Raw genomic sequence first — 14,137 nt, 5'->3', positions numbered from 1 at the left:
AATACTCGTGCAACATTATGCCAATGGAAAAATCCTTTACAAACTGGAGACCAGCAAATGTGTTAATGGAAGAATGCCAATTACACTAATTAAGCAGAACGACAGAAGGCACCCTTGCCTTGAACTGAGGCATGGGTAGCTGCACTGGTGTATAAAGGAGTGACTATGCTGGCTGATTTTTGGAGGCCATCACCAGCGCTTGCAGTAGTGATGGTCTCTGCTTGTTGCAAGTAAGCAAGAGATAATCCAGCACACTCAGGATCTTGCTGGTGCCAGATGAGCTGGCTTTCTAGACTACTGCATGCTATTAATGCCCCAACATACCATTTTTTAAAAGGATGTTGCACAGTAGAATATTAAATCTTCCTGGGTACCCAGTAAGTCTCAAGGGAGGGCAGGGATGGGTGCCCTGCTGAGTCAGAAGGGCAGGCAGCAAACGTAATCTGACCAGGCAGGTGCCAAAACCATCAGGAACTCTGAATGGTTGGATCACTGATTATTGGAGTTTTATTATAAAAAGGAAAAGGCAAATTGCTTCCTTTTCCTGCTTTTTGCGTTCCAGAACAACTCGGGGCATTTATTATCCAATGGCCCCTATAATTCTGTTATGAATCAACAATTTTGGTTCTTCTATCTTCAGCCAACACCCTTGTGTTCTGCTTTTGGACATCTGTATCACTGCTTCAGAACACTTTACAACATTAAGGATGCTACATAAATTCAAGTTGTTGTCATTGACAGTTCATAAATGCTTAAGGTAGTGAGTAGTGCTCCCCCTGATTGATTAAAGATTAAAGAGTAGCTCCTTATAGCTATAAAACCCTCCTGCTACCTTCTAATTCTTCAAGTGTAATTTGGTAGACATGCAAAAAATGTTAGATGTAACCACAAGAGTTTCCTTTGAACAGAATGTTGAATACAGCTGCATTCTCCCAATCTTATTCTACCAATCAGTACCACTTTCACCTGTTTATGAATTTGAATCCCATTCCTCAGACTGATATGAAGGTTTAGTGCAGTACTGTTGGCAGTGCTATGTCTCCAATGAGTTATTAAACCCAAGTCCTGACTAGCCCTTCAGGTTGACATGAGAACGTAACAAAACTGGAGCAGCAGTGGGTCACCAAGCCTCACCAATCAATAGGACCTTGGCTGATCTCAATTCCCCTTCAGTGTCAGTTCCCCATATCCTTAATTCCTCAAAGGATTAATGTTCCTCAAATAGAAAATATCTCAGCTCATTCCATTATTCCTGACTGTCCATGCCATTAATTAGCACTAAAGCATGTGACAAAGCAGATGATCTATACATTGTCATACAGAGAAAGAGAGAATTGGTCACATCCAACCTACCTCAATGTTTAGCCCCCAAACCACATCACTAAAACCAGATTACACGGTAAAGGCAGTTCATTGAATTTTGCCCTGTGTAATTCATTTGCAGCAATTTCTTATTTTTTACAGAAGTGACCATATACCCAAGAAACTTGGTAGTCTGTATCAGACTTTGGGACGTTCTAAGGCTGTAAAGGGCACGATATAAAAGTGCTTTGTTTTTCCCTTCTGTGAACACAAAGCTCCTTGTACCTTTCGTGTTAGATCATGAGATGTTGGAGCAGAAATACACCATTCGGCTCGTTCAGTCTGCTCTGCCATTCAGTCATAACACTGTAAGACATAGGAGCAGAATTAGGCGATTCAGCCCATCAAATCTGTTCTGCCATTCCATCATGGCTGATTTTTTTTATCCTTCTCAACCCTATTCTCCAGCCTTCTCCCCGCATCCTTTGAAATTTTCCTCTGCTGCGTGTAATGTCACATGTTCTTACAGGCAAGGTACAAAGTGACCCAGTTTACAAGAGTGGGGGCTTGCACCCCTATCTTCCAATCTGAGGCGCCAGCAGGCTGACTTCATCTTCTCATCTCACTGCACTCACTTGACAGAGAACAATTTCCTGAAAGATAACACAGTTCAAGGAGGGCCCGTATGCTGTAGCTGTCACATTTAACATACTGAACAAAGTTTGGTTTGTAGCCATCAAAGCAACCTCAGTTTACTGTCAGGTAATCTGATCATCAAGGAGCAGGGACGAGGCAGCATATGCACATCAGGAATCTCGGCAGCTTCTGAGGGGCTACTTCTAGGGAGAAGTGGGAAGCCAGCACTTTCAAACCCAACTCCGCTGGCTCAGCCATGATGGAATGGTGATAACTAGTTTATGTGGGTGGTCTTGGCAGGTAAGGTTTACCTGACTCCGAAGTATGCAACCTCATTGACACTAACACTTAAGCAAAAGAAATGCATCAATGCCTCCGATGAGAAGATACTCCAGGAAAATATTCTGAAGTAACAAGCCATGGAAGCAAATTTGAACCAGTTGTTGGCTTCAAGAAGAGAAGAAGGCTGCCGTACTGTTCAAAACTATGGTCGGGTCTGTGTGTGTGTGTGTGTGTGTGTATATATATATATATATACAGTCTGAACACAGACTGACAGTCGTGGGGTGGGAGTCAGACCTGGCAGATAGATCTGTGTATTATACATCATTGCGTCAGCCACAACAGATCAGATAGGTTTAACCCTGCATCCCGCAGCACACAGCTGAGTTTTTGATCACTGGTAAGGATAGTTGACAAGATAGTCTTTCTTCTTGTTGAAGGTGAATGTCAGAGAAACTTAACTCCAGTCTCGCACTGTTGACTGAGGAGTGTGATTGTTCTGATGTGCTTTATTTATAGATGGGTAAAATATAACCAGGAGGTGTTCAATTTGATCAGCATGGCAACTCCATTTTCCTGCCTTTTATTCCATCACTTAATAACTTTATCTTAAAATCTTCTGTTAAACTTAGTTTTGGAATTTCCAGCTGATCCCTGACCTTAACAAATTTTGGGGTAAGTGTTCCAGATTTCCATTACCCTACTGAAGAATACGTATATTTAAGAATATGTCCTCTAAATCACCATTGCATGATTTCTATCTATCCTTTCAAAACCTTTGATCATCTTGTGTGCATATCCAAGGGAATAAGCCACTGTATGTAAACAAATGGCTGCATGTCTATTCTGTGCAATACATTCACTTCTTAACCAGTGAAGTCAAAGCATTATTCTGGTGACAGTATCGGAAATGCCTGACAGCAATCCTGACCCACTCCGTCAGAGATATGACCTTTGGCTTATCTATCCCTCCCCAACCCTCTGCAATTTGTCTGCTGTCTTTCCCAGATCATACTAAGGTTCTTTGATCTGAAGCACATCAGGGCATCAAAGGATATGGCAAGAAGAAGGTGTATGGGGTTGAGTGGGAGCTGGAATCAGCCATGATGGAATGGTGGAACAGACTCAATGGGCTGAATGGCCTAATTCTGCTCCTATGCCTTAAGGCTGATTTATACTTCTGCGTCAAGTGGACGCCGTAACCTACGCAAGTGGCCTACGTGCGTTGTGAGCATTTATACTTGTGTGTTGGTGTGTTTGCGTTGCTCTGCAATTCTGGAATGTCACGCATGCACACACACCTGCCCGTGCAAGGTTTCATGGTCATGGTAGTCTTTCTTGGGGTAAACAAGTTTAAAGCGAGCGTCTTTTTTCGTAAGAGCGAAATGTGTCCTCCATAATTTCGGAGGTCTGTAAAGCTTTATGGAAAGCATTGCAGACAGAGTTCCTTCCCTGCCCTTCAGTCGCCCAATGGGAAGCTACTGCAGCGCAGGAGGAAATGCGATGCTACCAAGTGGACCAATCACAGTTGTTGCGGTCTGCATTGTCACGACATGTGGTTACATTTTGGGAGAGGTTTGCGTCGGGCTACGGCGTAGGGATCTGCGTAGGCACTGCATAGGGTTCGCAGCTACGCCGTACCTACGGCGTCGATTTGACGCAGAAGTATAAATGAGCCTTTATGGTCTAAGCATTAACCCTGTTTCTCTTTCCACACATGCTGACTGACCTGCTGAGTATTTCCAGCATTTTCTGCTTTTATTTCAGCTTTCTAACATGTGCAGGTGCTTTATTTTTTTTCCCCACACTTGTAATTCTTATCTGTTCCCAAACAAAGGCTCCTAAATCCTCAACATCTGGAGTCCCAAAGGGGTACATCGAGGGCAAGAATAGACCCATTTGGAACCAAACTGGCATTTTGAGTGTGGAGCTGTAGAAGATAGATGAGATCTCGAATGTATAATTCTCATCTGTATTTGTGAAGGAGAAGAACATTGTAACTGAAGAATTCAGGGAGGAGGGTTAGTGGAGTTCAAAAATAAATTAGCACTGAATAGAAGGAGGCATTGGATGACCTAGCAGATGTAAAGGTGGATGAGTCCCCAAGACCTGATAAGCTTCCTCCCAAACTACGATAGGGAATTTCATGGGCTCTGCCAGAACTTTTCAGATCTTCTCCAGCCACAGAAGAAATACTATTACTTGGGGAAGCAAATATCCAGCTTTTATGCAAGAGAAACAGCAGGAATATGCCAGCTAATTATGGGCTGTTGAGTCTAGGATCAGTTATAGGAAAATTATTAGAAAAAGCTCTGAAGGGCCAAATTAATCTTGCACTTGGTGGGTCCAGGATTAATAAGGAACAATCAACATGGCTTTGGAAAGGAGAGATTATGTTTGACTGAATTTTAGAAGCGGTTACTAGCAAACTCACAACACGCTGGAGGAACTCAGCAGGTCGGGCAGCATCCGTGGAAACGATCGGTCGACGTTTCGGGCCGGGACCCTTCGTCAGGACTGTAGGGGGAAGGGGCAGAGGCCCTAAGAAGCGGTTACTAAATGCGTCATTGAGGGTGATGCCTTTGACTTGGACTGAATTTAGTAAAGTCTTTGACATGGTCCACAATGGAAAGTGGTCCGAGAGACAAAAGCCCATGGGATCCAGGTTAATTTAGCAAAGTGGATCCAAAATGTCATGGTGATAGGAGGCAGGTCATGAAGGTAGAGAGTCATTTAGTGAGATACTTCTGTGTGTGCTGGGACCCTTGTTATTTGTTACACATGGTAAAGATCTGAGTGGAGTTCAGGTATGCTCCACGTTTCCTTCCATGTTCCAAAGGCACAGGGGCTAGTAAGTTACTTGGTCACATGAGTGTAATCGGGAAGTGCAGGCTTATTGGGCCGAAGGGCTTGCTACCAAGCTCTATCTCTAAATAGAGATAAGTAAATATTCCAGTCCTCTGAAGATAAAGACTGTCGTTCTAACAGGTAAGAAAGAAGATGGCAAACATTAGGAGAGGACAGTTACAACATACAGTACCTTCACGATGGTTGGCTACAGCAAGGAAGGTCTCCCCATTGATCTGAAAGGCCTCCCAGTCTCGTGCACTGTGAGTCGCTAGCCTCTGATACAACACAAACAGCAGCTTCCTGCGGCTCCACTTGTAGATGACCGAGTATTCCTGGTTCCTTTCGTTCTTCTCAAAGTTGGCCACCACCAAAAATACCTGAAAAGGTAGAGTATTATTAGCGTGCTAAATACCCCAGGTTATCAGTGAATGAACTCTTGGTTCCTGTCACACATTCAAAATGCAGACAATGGTAATCTTACTAAATGTCACCACAGGAAGACTTTGCATTAAAATGCTGAGGCGTGGCGGGTAGAGACACTGCCTCGTGCTGCCAGCGATCTGAGTCTACTCCTGTCCCTGTGGAGCTTGCTTGACCACTTGGGCTGCCTCTGAGTGCTCTGGTCCCTTCCTGCATCTCAAAGATGTGCTGTTTGTAGGGTAATTGGCTACTGTAAATTGCCCCTCATGTGCAGGTGACTGGTAGAAACCACGGGTGGAGGAGTTCATGGGAATGAAAAAGGTAGAATTTGTGTGGGGAGAATCAAAAGATAGAGCTGGTGTAAAAGGGTTGGTATAGACTCAGTGGGGCAATGAACCCGTTTAAAATTCCACCCCACTATTGTTTTCTTTTTTTTACAAGCTCATTCAGGGGTCAGCAGTGTGAGCAGTTTCTAGTTCCTGGATATCACCGTCTCTGAGGATCTATCCTGGGCCCATCATAATGATCTAATTACAAAGAAGGCAGGTCAGCAGCTACACTTCATTAGCAGTTTGAGGAGATTTGATATGTCACCAAAGATTTTGGCAAATTTCCACTTTTGTGCAGTGGAAAGCATTCTCACTGGTTGTGTCACTGTCTGGCATGGAGAGGCCACTGCATGGTATCGGAAAAAGCTGCAGAAGGTTGTAACTAACAAGGACGTCTTGAAAAGGCTATCTCCTGTCAGTAGAAATGGTTCCGCTGGGCTTAGTAGCTAAGTCACATGTGAAGGTCTGGGGCTGGACTCGGTTGTCAGAGGCTATTTGAGACACACACCACTGGGGGGATTTCATAGGTAGTGGGAGGTTATCCCCACTACATCCCCTGGCCATGACAACCTTAAGGAACTAATTTTCCGGACTTTCTGGTGGCCAAACGTTTTAATTCCCATTCCGACGTGTCGGTCCATGGCCTCCTCTCGTGCCAAGATGAGCCCACCCTCAGGGTGGAGGAGCAACATTTTGCATTCTGTGTGGACACCCTCCAACCTGATGGCATGAATATTGATTTCTTCTTCCAGTGAACACATTTCACCCACCCCACCTTCCTTTATTCCCCACTCTGACCTTTCACTTCTTCTCACTTGCCTATTACTTCCCCCCGGGTCCTCTCCACCTTCCCTTTTCCCTATTATCCATTTTCCTCTCCTGTCAGATTCTTTCTTCTCCAGCCCCTGACCTTCCCCTTCTTTCTCAGTCCTGATGAAGGATCTCTGGCCCAAATGGTCAACCGTTTACTCTTTTCCATAGATTTTGCCTGACCTGATGAGCTCCTCCAGCATTTTGTGTATTTTGCTTTGGATTTCCAGCATCTACAGATGTTCTTGTGGTAAACCATATGTTGTAACTGGGTTACCTGTCTGGACACGCCCCTCTGCTGTGCTAATAAAAGCCTTTCAGTATTTACTCTACCAGTCTTTTGGAGTAATTGATAGTGCATCAGTTCTTGTGTTTGTAATTTAGAGTATTTTCGATGCATTGCTGCCACAGAACAACAGATTTCACGACATCAGTGATAATGAACTGGTTCTGATTCTGAGTTAAGCTGTAGATGTAGTCATCTGAATGATAGGTTAATCAGGGAAATTAAACAGATAGATCACAAGCCAGGGAAAACAAGAACTGTGAAATGAGGGCAGAAACAGAATGGGAACATAAACAGAGGAATGGAAAAGTTGTGAAATAGATAAGGGAGCACAAGGTGCACCTAGTGAGAAAGGCTTCAGAATGTTAACACCATTTAGAATGCTGTACGTTTCAGTGAAATAATCCCTCAGTCTCCTAAACTCTAGAGGGCAGTGTCCCAGGCTGCTTAATCTCCACATTGGGGAAACAAGGCAGCATAGAAATCAATGATGTGAATGAGCCTTTACTGAATTTCCTCTATTGCAAGTGTATCCTTTGGTTGGAAGACCAGTCATCACTCTTTAACTGATTTGAAATCCCACCAAATTTATCTGAATATTGCATCTCATTTCTTGCATTGTAATCAGATCAAAATAATGAAAATAACCCAGTTTCTCCATAAACAGTGCATGTTGGGATGTCACACCGACAAGGTAAGTGTCAGTCTTTGAGATCCATCACTGAAGAACTAAGTTTCATTGTCTGAAGTCATACAAACTATTCCTATTTCTTATTCTAATGTACCTGTGGGCCAATGGAGAAGTGCTTCCATGCCTGTGCTTCATATGTTGTGATGTTCTGATACGGTTCAAATTTCCCTTTCAGCCACTTAAAAATCGTCGATCCAGGGTGAGGCTTCTTATTGGCTGTGGCAGCAAAGAGTCCAACATTGGGAATCTCAAAGATCTCAACATCAAGTGTTTCCGAGTTGGTGATCAGACTTTGATAATCTTCAACATAATCCAGTCTCTTTTTAGCTGGGGAAGTTACAAAATAAATCCAAGTGAGACGCTGATGTTGATAACTGTGTATCTACTGGCCATCACATGTTTCAAAATAAGGCAAAATAGGAATTATTATTGTGGCATTGACTAAGCTCTGGGTGGATTCAAAGGAGAAAAGAGCAAGTGGCCTTTGTATGATGACTTTCTCAACCACAAGAGGTCACAAAACACTTTGCAACTAACCAAATACTTTTTCCAAGCATAATCCCTGTTGTAATGCAAATCCTGTAAAACAGGCATAAGGTAATAGAGTCATAATTAACCTTTCATTGTGACATAATATGGGTGTATCGCATTTGTTGACATTTGTTCATGGTGACCTTAATTAATTCCACTGAAGTGCTGATGTAAAACCATTAGTGTGAAACATTAGCTCTCCCTCTTCTCCCTTGTACTGTCTGACAGCTCCCTGCATTCTATTTTCATTTCCTGTTGCTTTGCATCTTGTTGTATCCCAGTTTGTTTTAGGTCTGTAGGTTAAGTATTAAGTATTGGCCAGAAAACTACAGAGTGAATAACAGTATTCTTCAAAACAGTTATGGGCTATTCTGTGTTCCTTAAAGCCTCCATTTAATACTTCATCTGAAAGGCAGCATGTTTAATAGTGGAGCACTCTGTTATTCTTGATTGTTGCCTTTAGTCAAAGCATTATACAACTGGGAAACAAGCTCTTCGGCCCACTAAGTCTGTGCTGACCCACAACCACCTGTTTATGTTAATCTTACATCAACCCTATTTATGTCTCTCAAAGATTCTTTGGTTGTACCAGTCATCCCTGTGGGGCCATTCACAGTGGCCAATTAACCCACCAACCAATAGGCACTTTGAGATGTGAGAGGAAACGGGGTTGCCCAGCAGGAAGCCCAGCTGGTCATAGGGAGAATGCGCAAGCTCTATGCAGCACTGGATTAAACTCCCACCGTAGGAGCCGAGAGGCTGCAGTCCTAATAGCTGTGCCTCCTCTCTCCTGCCTCCGAAGCAGGGGGAAAAAAATTAACCACAGCTTTCCGATTCAGAAGCAAGATTAAAACCACGAAAGCCACGGCTGCTTAAAAGAAATAACAAATGGGCAACTTTGGAAGGATTCCATAAGCAGTCCCAGGTCTGTGCGCCCTCGGGCTTGTACAAGCACCATACTGGTTCCTCCCTGTGAACCAACAGATCCAACCAGTGTCGTCATCAAAGGCTCTCAACTTAATCCACACAACAAGGCTGGGGCTTTTAAGAAAAGCCACCATTAAAATATTTTGTTGCTTCTGCATGCAGATTGCATTCAGACAATTGCATCTTTATGTTCATCTCGGAATTAATCCTAATTGTAACATCTTAAGCTCCTAGGGCTGTGTTAAATTTTAACAATCTATAAAGTGATTATTCCCGGACTTTGGCAGGCAGCCCAGTTTGTTTCATCCATTTCTTCCATTGTTAGCAGCATATATTGAAAACTATAGATAAATAATGGCAAGTTTATGACCGACTAGATAAGCTGTTCAGTATGCTCCTTTTAATAGTGCTGTAGAAAGATGTACATATGCTTCCTGCCAATTTTTATACAGGGTACACATCATTTATCTTGATCTACAATTTGTAAGTGTAATTTGCATGGCACCTGTTTGAACGAATTGAAGTCTGTTTCTTAAATCATAAATGCTGCATTATAGTGACAATGCTTATAGCCAAGCATGGTGCAGCTGATTGGGTAATTTCCCCTGTCAATCAACTTTGGTGATGACACCCCTCTATATTAGACTGATTTTACACACCCAATTACACAGAACTGTCCTCCAAAATCACAGCTTTTTTTCCCCTCCAGAAGAAAAATTGCTATTTTTACTGGGAGCAGTTGCCGCAGTAGTTTCCTATGTTCCTTAAATTAATTAGTCCTGATGAAAAGACGCAGCCCAAAACATTGACTGTTGGTTCCTTTCCATTGATGCTGCCTGCCCTGCTGAGTAACTCCAGCATTTTTGGTGCTGGTCTAGATTAGCAGGATCTGCAGAATCCCTTATTTTTAATTATTTCCTGCTTGAATTTGTATCACACACTGCTTATATTGTTACCAATAGACAAAAACATTTATAGGTAAACAATGGATGTCTTCCTAGCTCCCTAGCAAAGGCAGTGTTAAGGATAAATATCTCTATCTTGAACTGTCTTAGATCTTGGTCATCTCCTCTGTGCTTATTGACCACCATTGCGTCCTGACAATTTTATAATTTAAACATTCACATCATTGTCCTCAAGACTTCCAGAGCTTCCCTTCAGTTCCCACTGACATCTGAGAAGTGCTGTTAGTAAGTTAATTTGCCAGTGTACCCCTTGGGTGGCAGGAGATTTGGAGTGGAGCTGATGAATTCCAGAGACGGAGATGGAGATAGAGACATTATATATACACACAGGATATGAGAGAGAGAGACAGATTATATACACACACACTGGATATGAGAGACAGATTTATATACACACACTGGATATGAGAGAGAGACAGATTTATATATACAATTTATATATATATATATATACACACACACACACACACACAGGATATGAGAGTATGAGAGAGAGAGAGAGAGAGAGAGAGAGAGAGATTATAGAAATACACACATACACACTGGTGATGACACTTACCCTCCTCTCAGTCTCTCTGAGCTGGTGCTCTGGTTCCCACCCCCATGCTAAACTTGTTTAAAGTCTCCCGAGTCGTCGTCATCTGAACCCTTAGTGCCTAGGTGGCACATGGGGCCTCAGTCTCCTGAGCAGCACTAGTGAACCTCCCAGCCAGGATATTGGTTCCCATTCAGTTAAGGTGCACCCTGTCCTTTTCGTACAGGTCACCCCTACACCAGAAGAAGTTGTAGTGATCCAAGAACGTGAAACCCTGCCCCCTGCACCAGTTCCTTAGCAGGGAAGGGTAAAGTTAGGGACAGCAATAGTGATTAGAGATTTGATAGTTAAAGAAAAAGACAAGGGGCTCTACAGCTGCAAAAAAAGACAATAGGATGATGTGTGGCCTCCCAGATGCCAGGGTTGAGGGTGTCTAATAGCAAGGAAGGTGAACAGCAAAAGGTCTGGTGTACATTGGCACCAATGACACAGGTAGAAAGGGCGAAAGAGATCCCGCGCAGTGACTCCAGGAAGTAAGGTAAGAGTAAAAAGTAGGATGTTGAAGGTGGTGATCTCTAGATTACTCCCAGTGTAATTGAGAGGAAGGTAGATGCTATGACCAGTAAGAATGGACAGGAGCAAGATAATAGGCACAATAGACAGAAGTGTATTTTAATACAATGGGTGAGGGTATGAACTTAGAGCATGATTCAGTATATAGAACTATGATGCCAGTTGAGAGAGGGACAGGAATGGATGATTAATGTTCCAGGGCTTAATTGTTTTAGAAAAGATAGAGAAGGAGGTAAAAGAGGTGGGGAGGAAGAGTTGCGTTATTACTCAGGGACAATATCACAGCTTCACTCAGAATGGAGAGCTCATCTACTGAATCTATATGGGTGGAACTCAAAGATAGAACTTGACTTCGATGAGCGGAGCTACAATGGCGTTTAACAGTGACTCCTTCAAGCTCATCTGCAGAAACAGCTTAATTTTTACCTTTATGTCTCAAGGTGGATGGGGTTCTGTTGGAGACCCTGACCTAGAGATGAACTCAGACTTCAGTCCTTTGCAGCGGTGGGACCCATTCTTGGAGACTCATTTTTCGGTATCCCAAGGATATGGACTAGAAAATGAACCTGCCCGCAGGGTTCCGAGGCTTCACGGCCCTGTGGAAACACTGACTCTATGCCTGTGCCACCTGTAATGCATGGATCTAATTCTTTTAGCACAATGACTCCATCATTGACTAATAACTTACGCATGTGCATTGATTTGTCATTTTCTCTGCAAAGTGAATATATAAGTTAACTTTCTTTCCAAGTGCGTGCCTTTACTTATTCGATATATAGTTGAACAGACATAACAAATTGGTGATAAGCATGAACGGATATCATCAACTGCACCGACAGTTATGAGATGACAGAATTGAAGGAAGGGAGAGAGACAACAAGAGGAAAGAATGAACTGAACAAGCATGGTGACAGAGAAGACAGTTACGGATGCTAGGAAAGGGTGTGTGAGTGACAGTGCACAGTACACTGTGACAGATGCATAATGAGCAAAACTAAAGTAAAAATAACATGACGATGGCCTTAGTCGGGAAAGTTGATGAATTTGATAGTGCTAATGAGGACTGGGAATTGTATAATCAAGAGGGTTGAACTGTATTGTATTGCTAACGATATGGAAGTCTCCACACTTCTTAGCTTAATGGGTGCTGGAACGTACAGTCTTTTACACAACTTGGTAACTCCTGAAAAGCCAGCAAGCAAGACGTTTGACGAAATTGCTGCAATTTTGCAAAATCACGTGAGCCCAAAACTGCTAGTAAGAGCTGAGAGATTTAGATTTCACAAAAGGAACCAGTCAAAGGATGAAAACCTTTCTGAACACATTGTAGAACTATTGAAAGTTTCCTAATACTGTGACTTTAGAGATGGACTTTCCAATGCATTAAGGGACAGGCTTGTATGTGGCATGCCAAGTCAAAGCACTCAAAAGAGGCTACTGTCAGAAAGAGACCTAACCTTAGAACAGGCATTGAGCATTGCAATATCATTGGAGACTGCAGCAAAAGATGCAGCAGAACTACAGAAAGAGAGTTTAGAATGTGAAAGGACAAAATATCCCTGAATAGCACAAAAAGCCAAATATTTTATCGATGTGGAAAATCCTCCCATGATGCAAATGACTGTTGGTTCAAAGAAAAAGTTTGCAGAAAGTGTCACAGACAAGGGTACAAAGAGAAAGTGTACAAGTCAGACAAAAAGCACAACCAAAGAGAAAATTCCACACAGATTGAAAAGTTTCAAACACAAAATTAAACAAATGATGAAGTGACTGAATATGAAACTGAATCAGGCAGCACAGAGTCTGACAAAGATGAGCTGTCATGCCTAGAACTATATAGCATTACTGAAGCAGATCGCAAAATCATAAGCATCACAACAGATGTGTCTGGTGTAAAACTGAAAATGAAGCTGGAGACAGGGTCAGCTTTGTCTACAACATCAGATGCTGACTACAACAGACTGTTTTCTAAGCTACCATTAGAAAAGACCTTGGTGATGCTAAAGACCCACACAGGCAAAAAAAAAGTGTCTCCCAAAGGCAAACTGAAAGTGAGTGTGACATATAGAGGCTAAGCATGGCATTTAGAGCTTTATGTGTTGAGCATTGTTCAGACGCGAATGGTTGAGAAAAAAATCTAACTAGACTGGCTCACAATCAAAACTCTTATTGTGTCATCAACAGACAACCGCAGCCCAGATGGTAACATGAACCAGAGACTGTCACAGCTGCTTAATGATAATGAGAATGTGTTGGAGAAGGGGATTGGTAAGCTCAAAGGCATAAAGTCCAGAATTGAACTGGATGAAACAGCAACACCAAGATTCCATAAGGTACATCCTGTCTTTATGCACTATGTCCTAAAGTGGACACTGAATTTCAGAGCTTGGAGGCATCTGGCATCCTCTCCAAGGTTGAGTGGAATGATTGGGCCACATCTATTGTCTCAGTGATCAAGAAAGGGAAAGCCAGAGCTGTTTGTATATGCGGGGACCTCAAGGTGAGCATCAACCCTGTGGTGCATACCATACAGTATCCCCTGTGATGAATAGAAAATACTTCTGCATCTTTGGTAGACAGAGAGAGGTTTTCAAAGATTGTCTTGTCATAAACCTATCTACTAATGGAGGAGCTAAGCAGGAAGTTCCTCACAATCAACACTCACAAGGGACTGTTCCAGTATAATTGTTTTATCTGTGGTGTTGCATCTGCTCCACAATTTTGCAAAGAGCAATGGGCCTATCGTAGCAACATAGTGTTACCTTGATGACATCATCATGACTGGCAAGAATGATGAAGAACATCTCCAGAACTTTGGTAAAGTGTTTACCAAGCTGAGTGAGTATGGTCTGCACACAAAGAGAGAGAAGTGTGAGTTTTTCAAAAATGAAATCTCATATTGTGGATGTATCATTGACAAGCATGGGTTACACAAGTCACAAGAGAAGACCGGTGCAGTGTTGCAGGCACGCAAACCAGAAAATGTGTCACAACTCAGTT

General features: G+C 42.7%; 1 protein-coding gene across 1 annotated transcript in view; it reads right to left on the bottom strand.

Annotated features, from left to right (window-relative positions):
* LOC140199897 (thrombospondin-type laminin G domain and EAR repeat-containing protein-like) overlaps nucleotides 1–14,137 on the bottom strand; it is an 83,559-nt gene that overhangs the window by 24,262 nt on the left and 45,160 nt on the right. Inside the window, exons 7-8 of the mRNA XM_072262401.1 lie at nucleotides 7,701–7,933; nucleotides 5,261–5,447 (exon numbers count right to left, since the gene is read on the bottom strand). Coding sequence (XP_072118502.1) covers nucleotides 5,261–5,447; nucleotides 7,701–7,933 — 420 coding nt within the window. The remainder of the gene's footprint in view (nucleotides 1–5,260; nucleotides 5,448–7,700; nucleotides 7,934–14,137) is intronic.

Source organism: Mobula birostris, chromosome 6, assembly GCF_030028105.1.
Source record: "Mobula birostris isolate sMobBir1 chromosome 6, sMobBir1.hap1, whole genome shotgun sequence".
Taxonomy (NCBI): domain Eukaryota; kingdom Metazoa; phylum Chordata; class Chondrichthyes; order Myliobatiformes; family Myliobatidae; genus Mobula; species Mobula birostris.
This window is presented reverse-complemented; position numbering and strand designations above follow the sequence as displayed.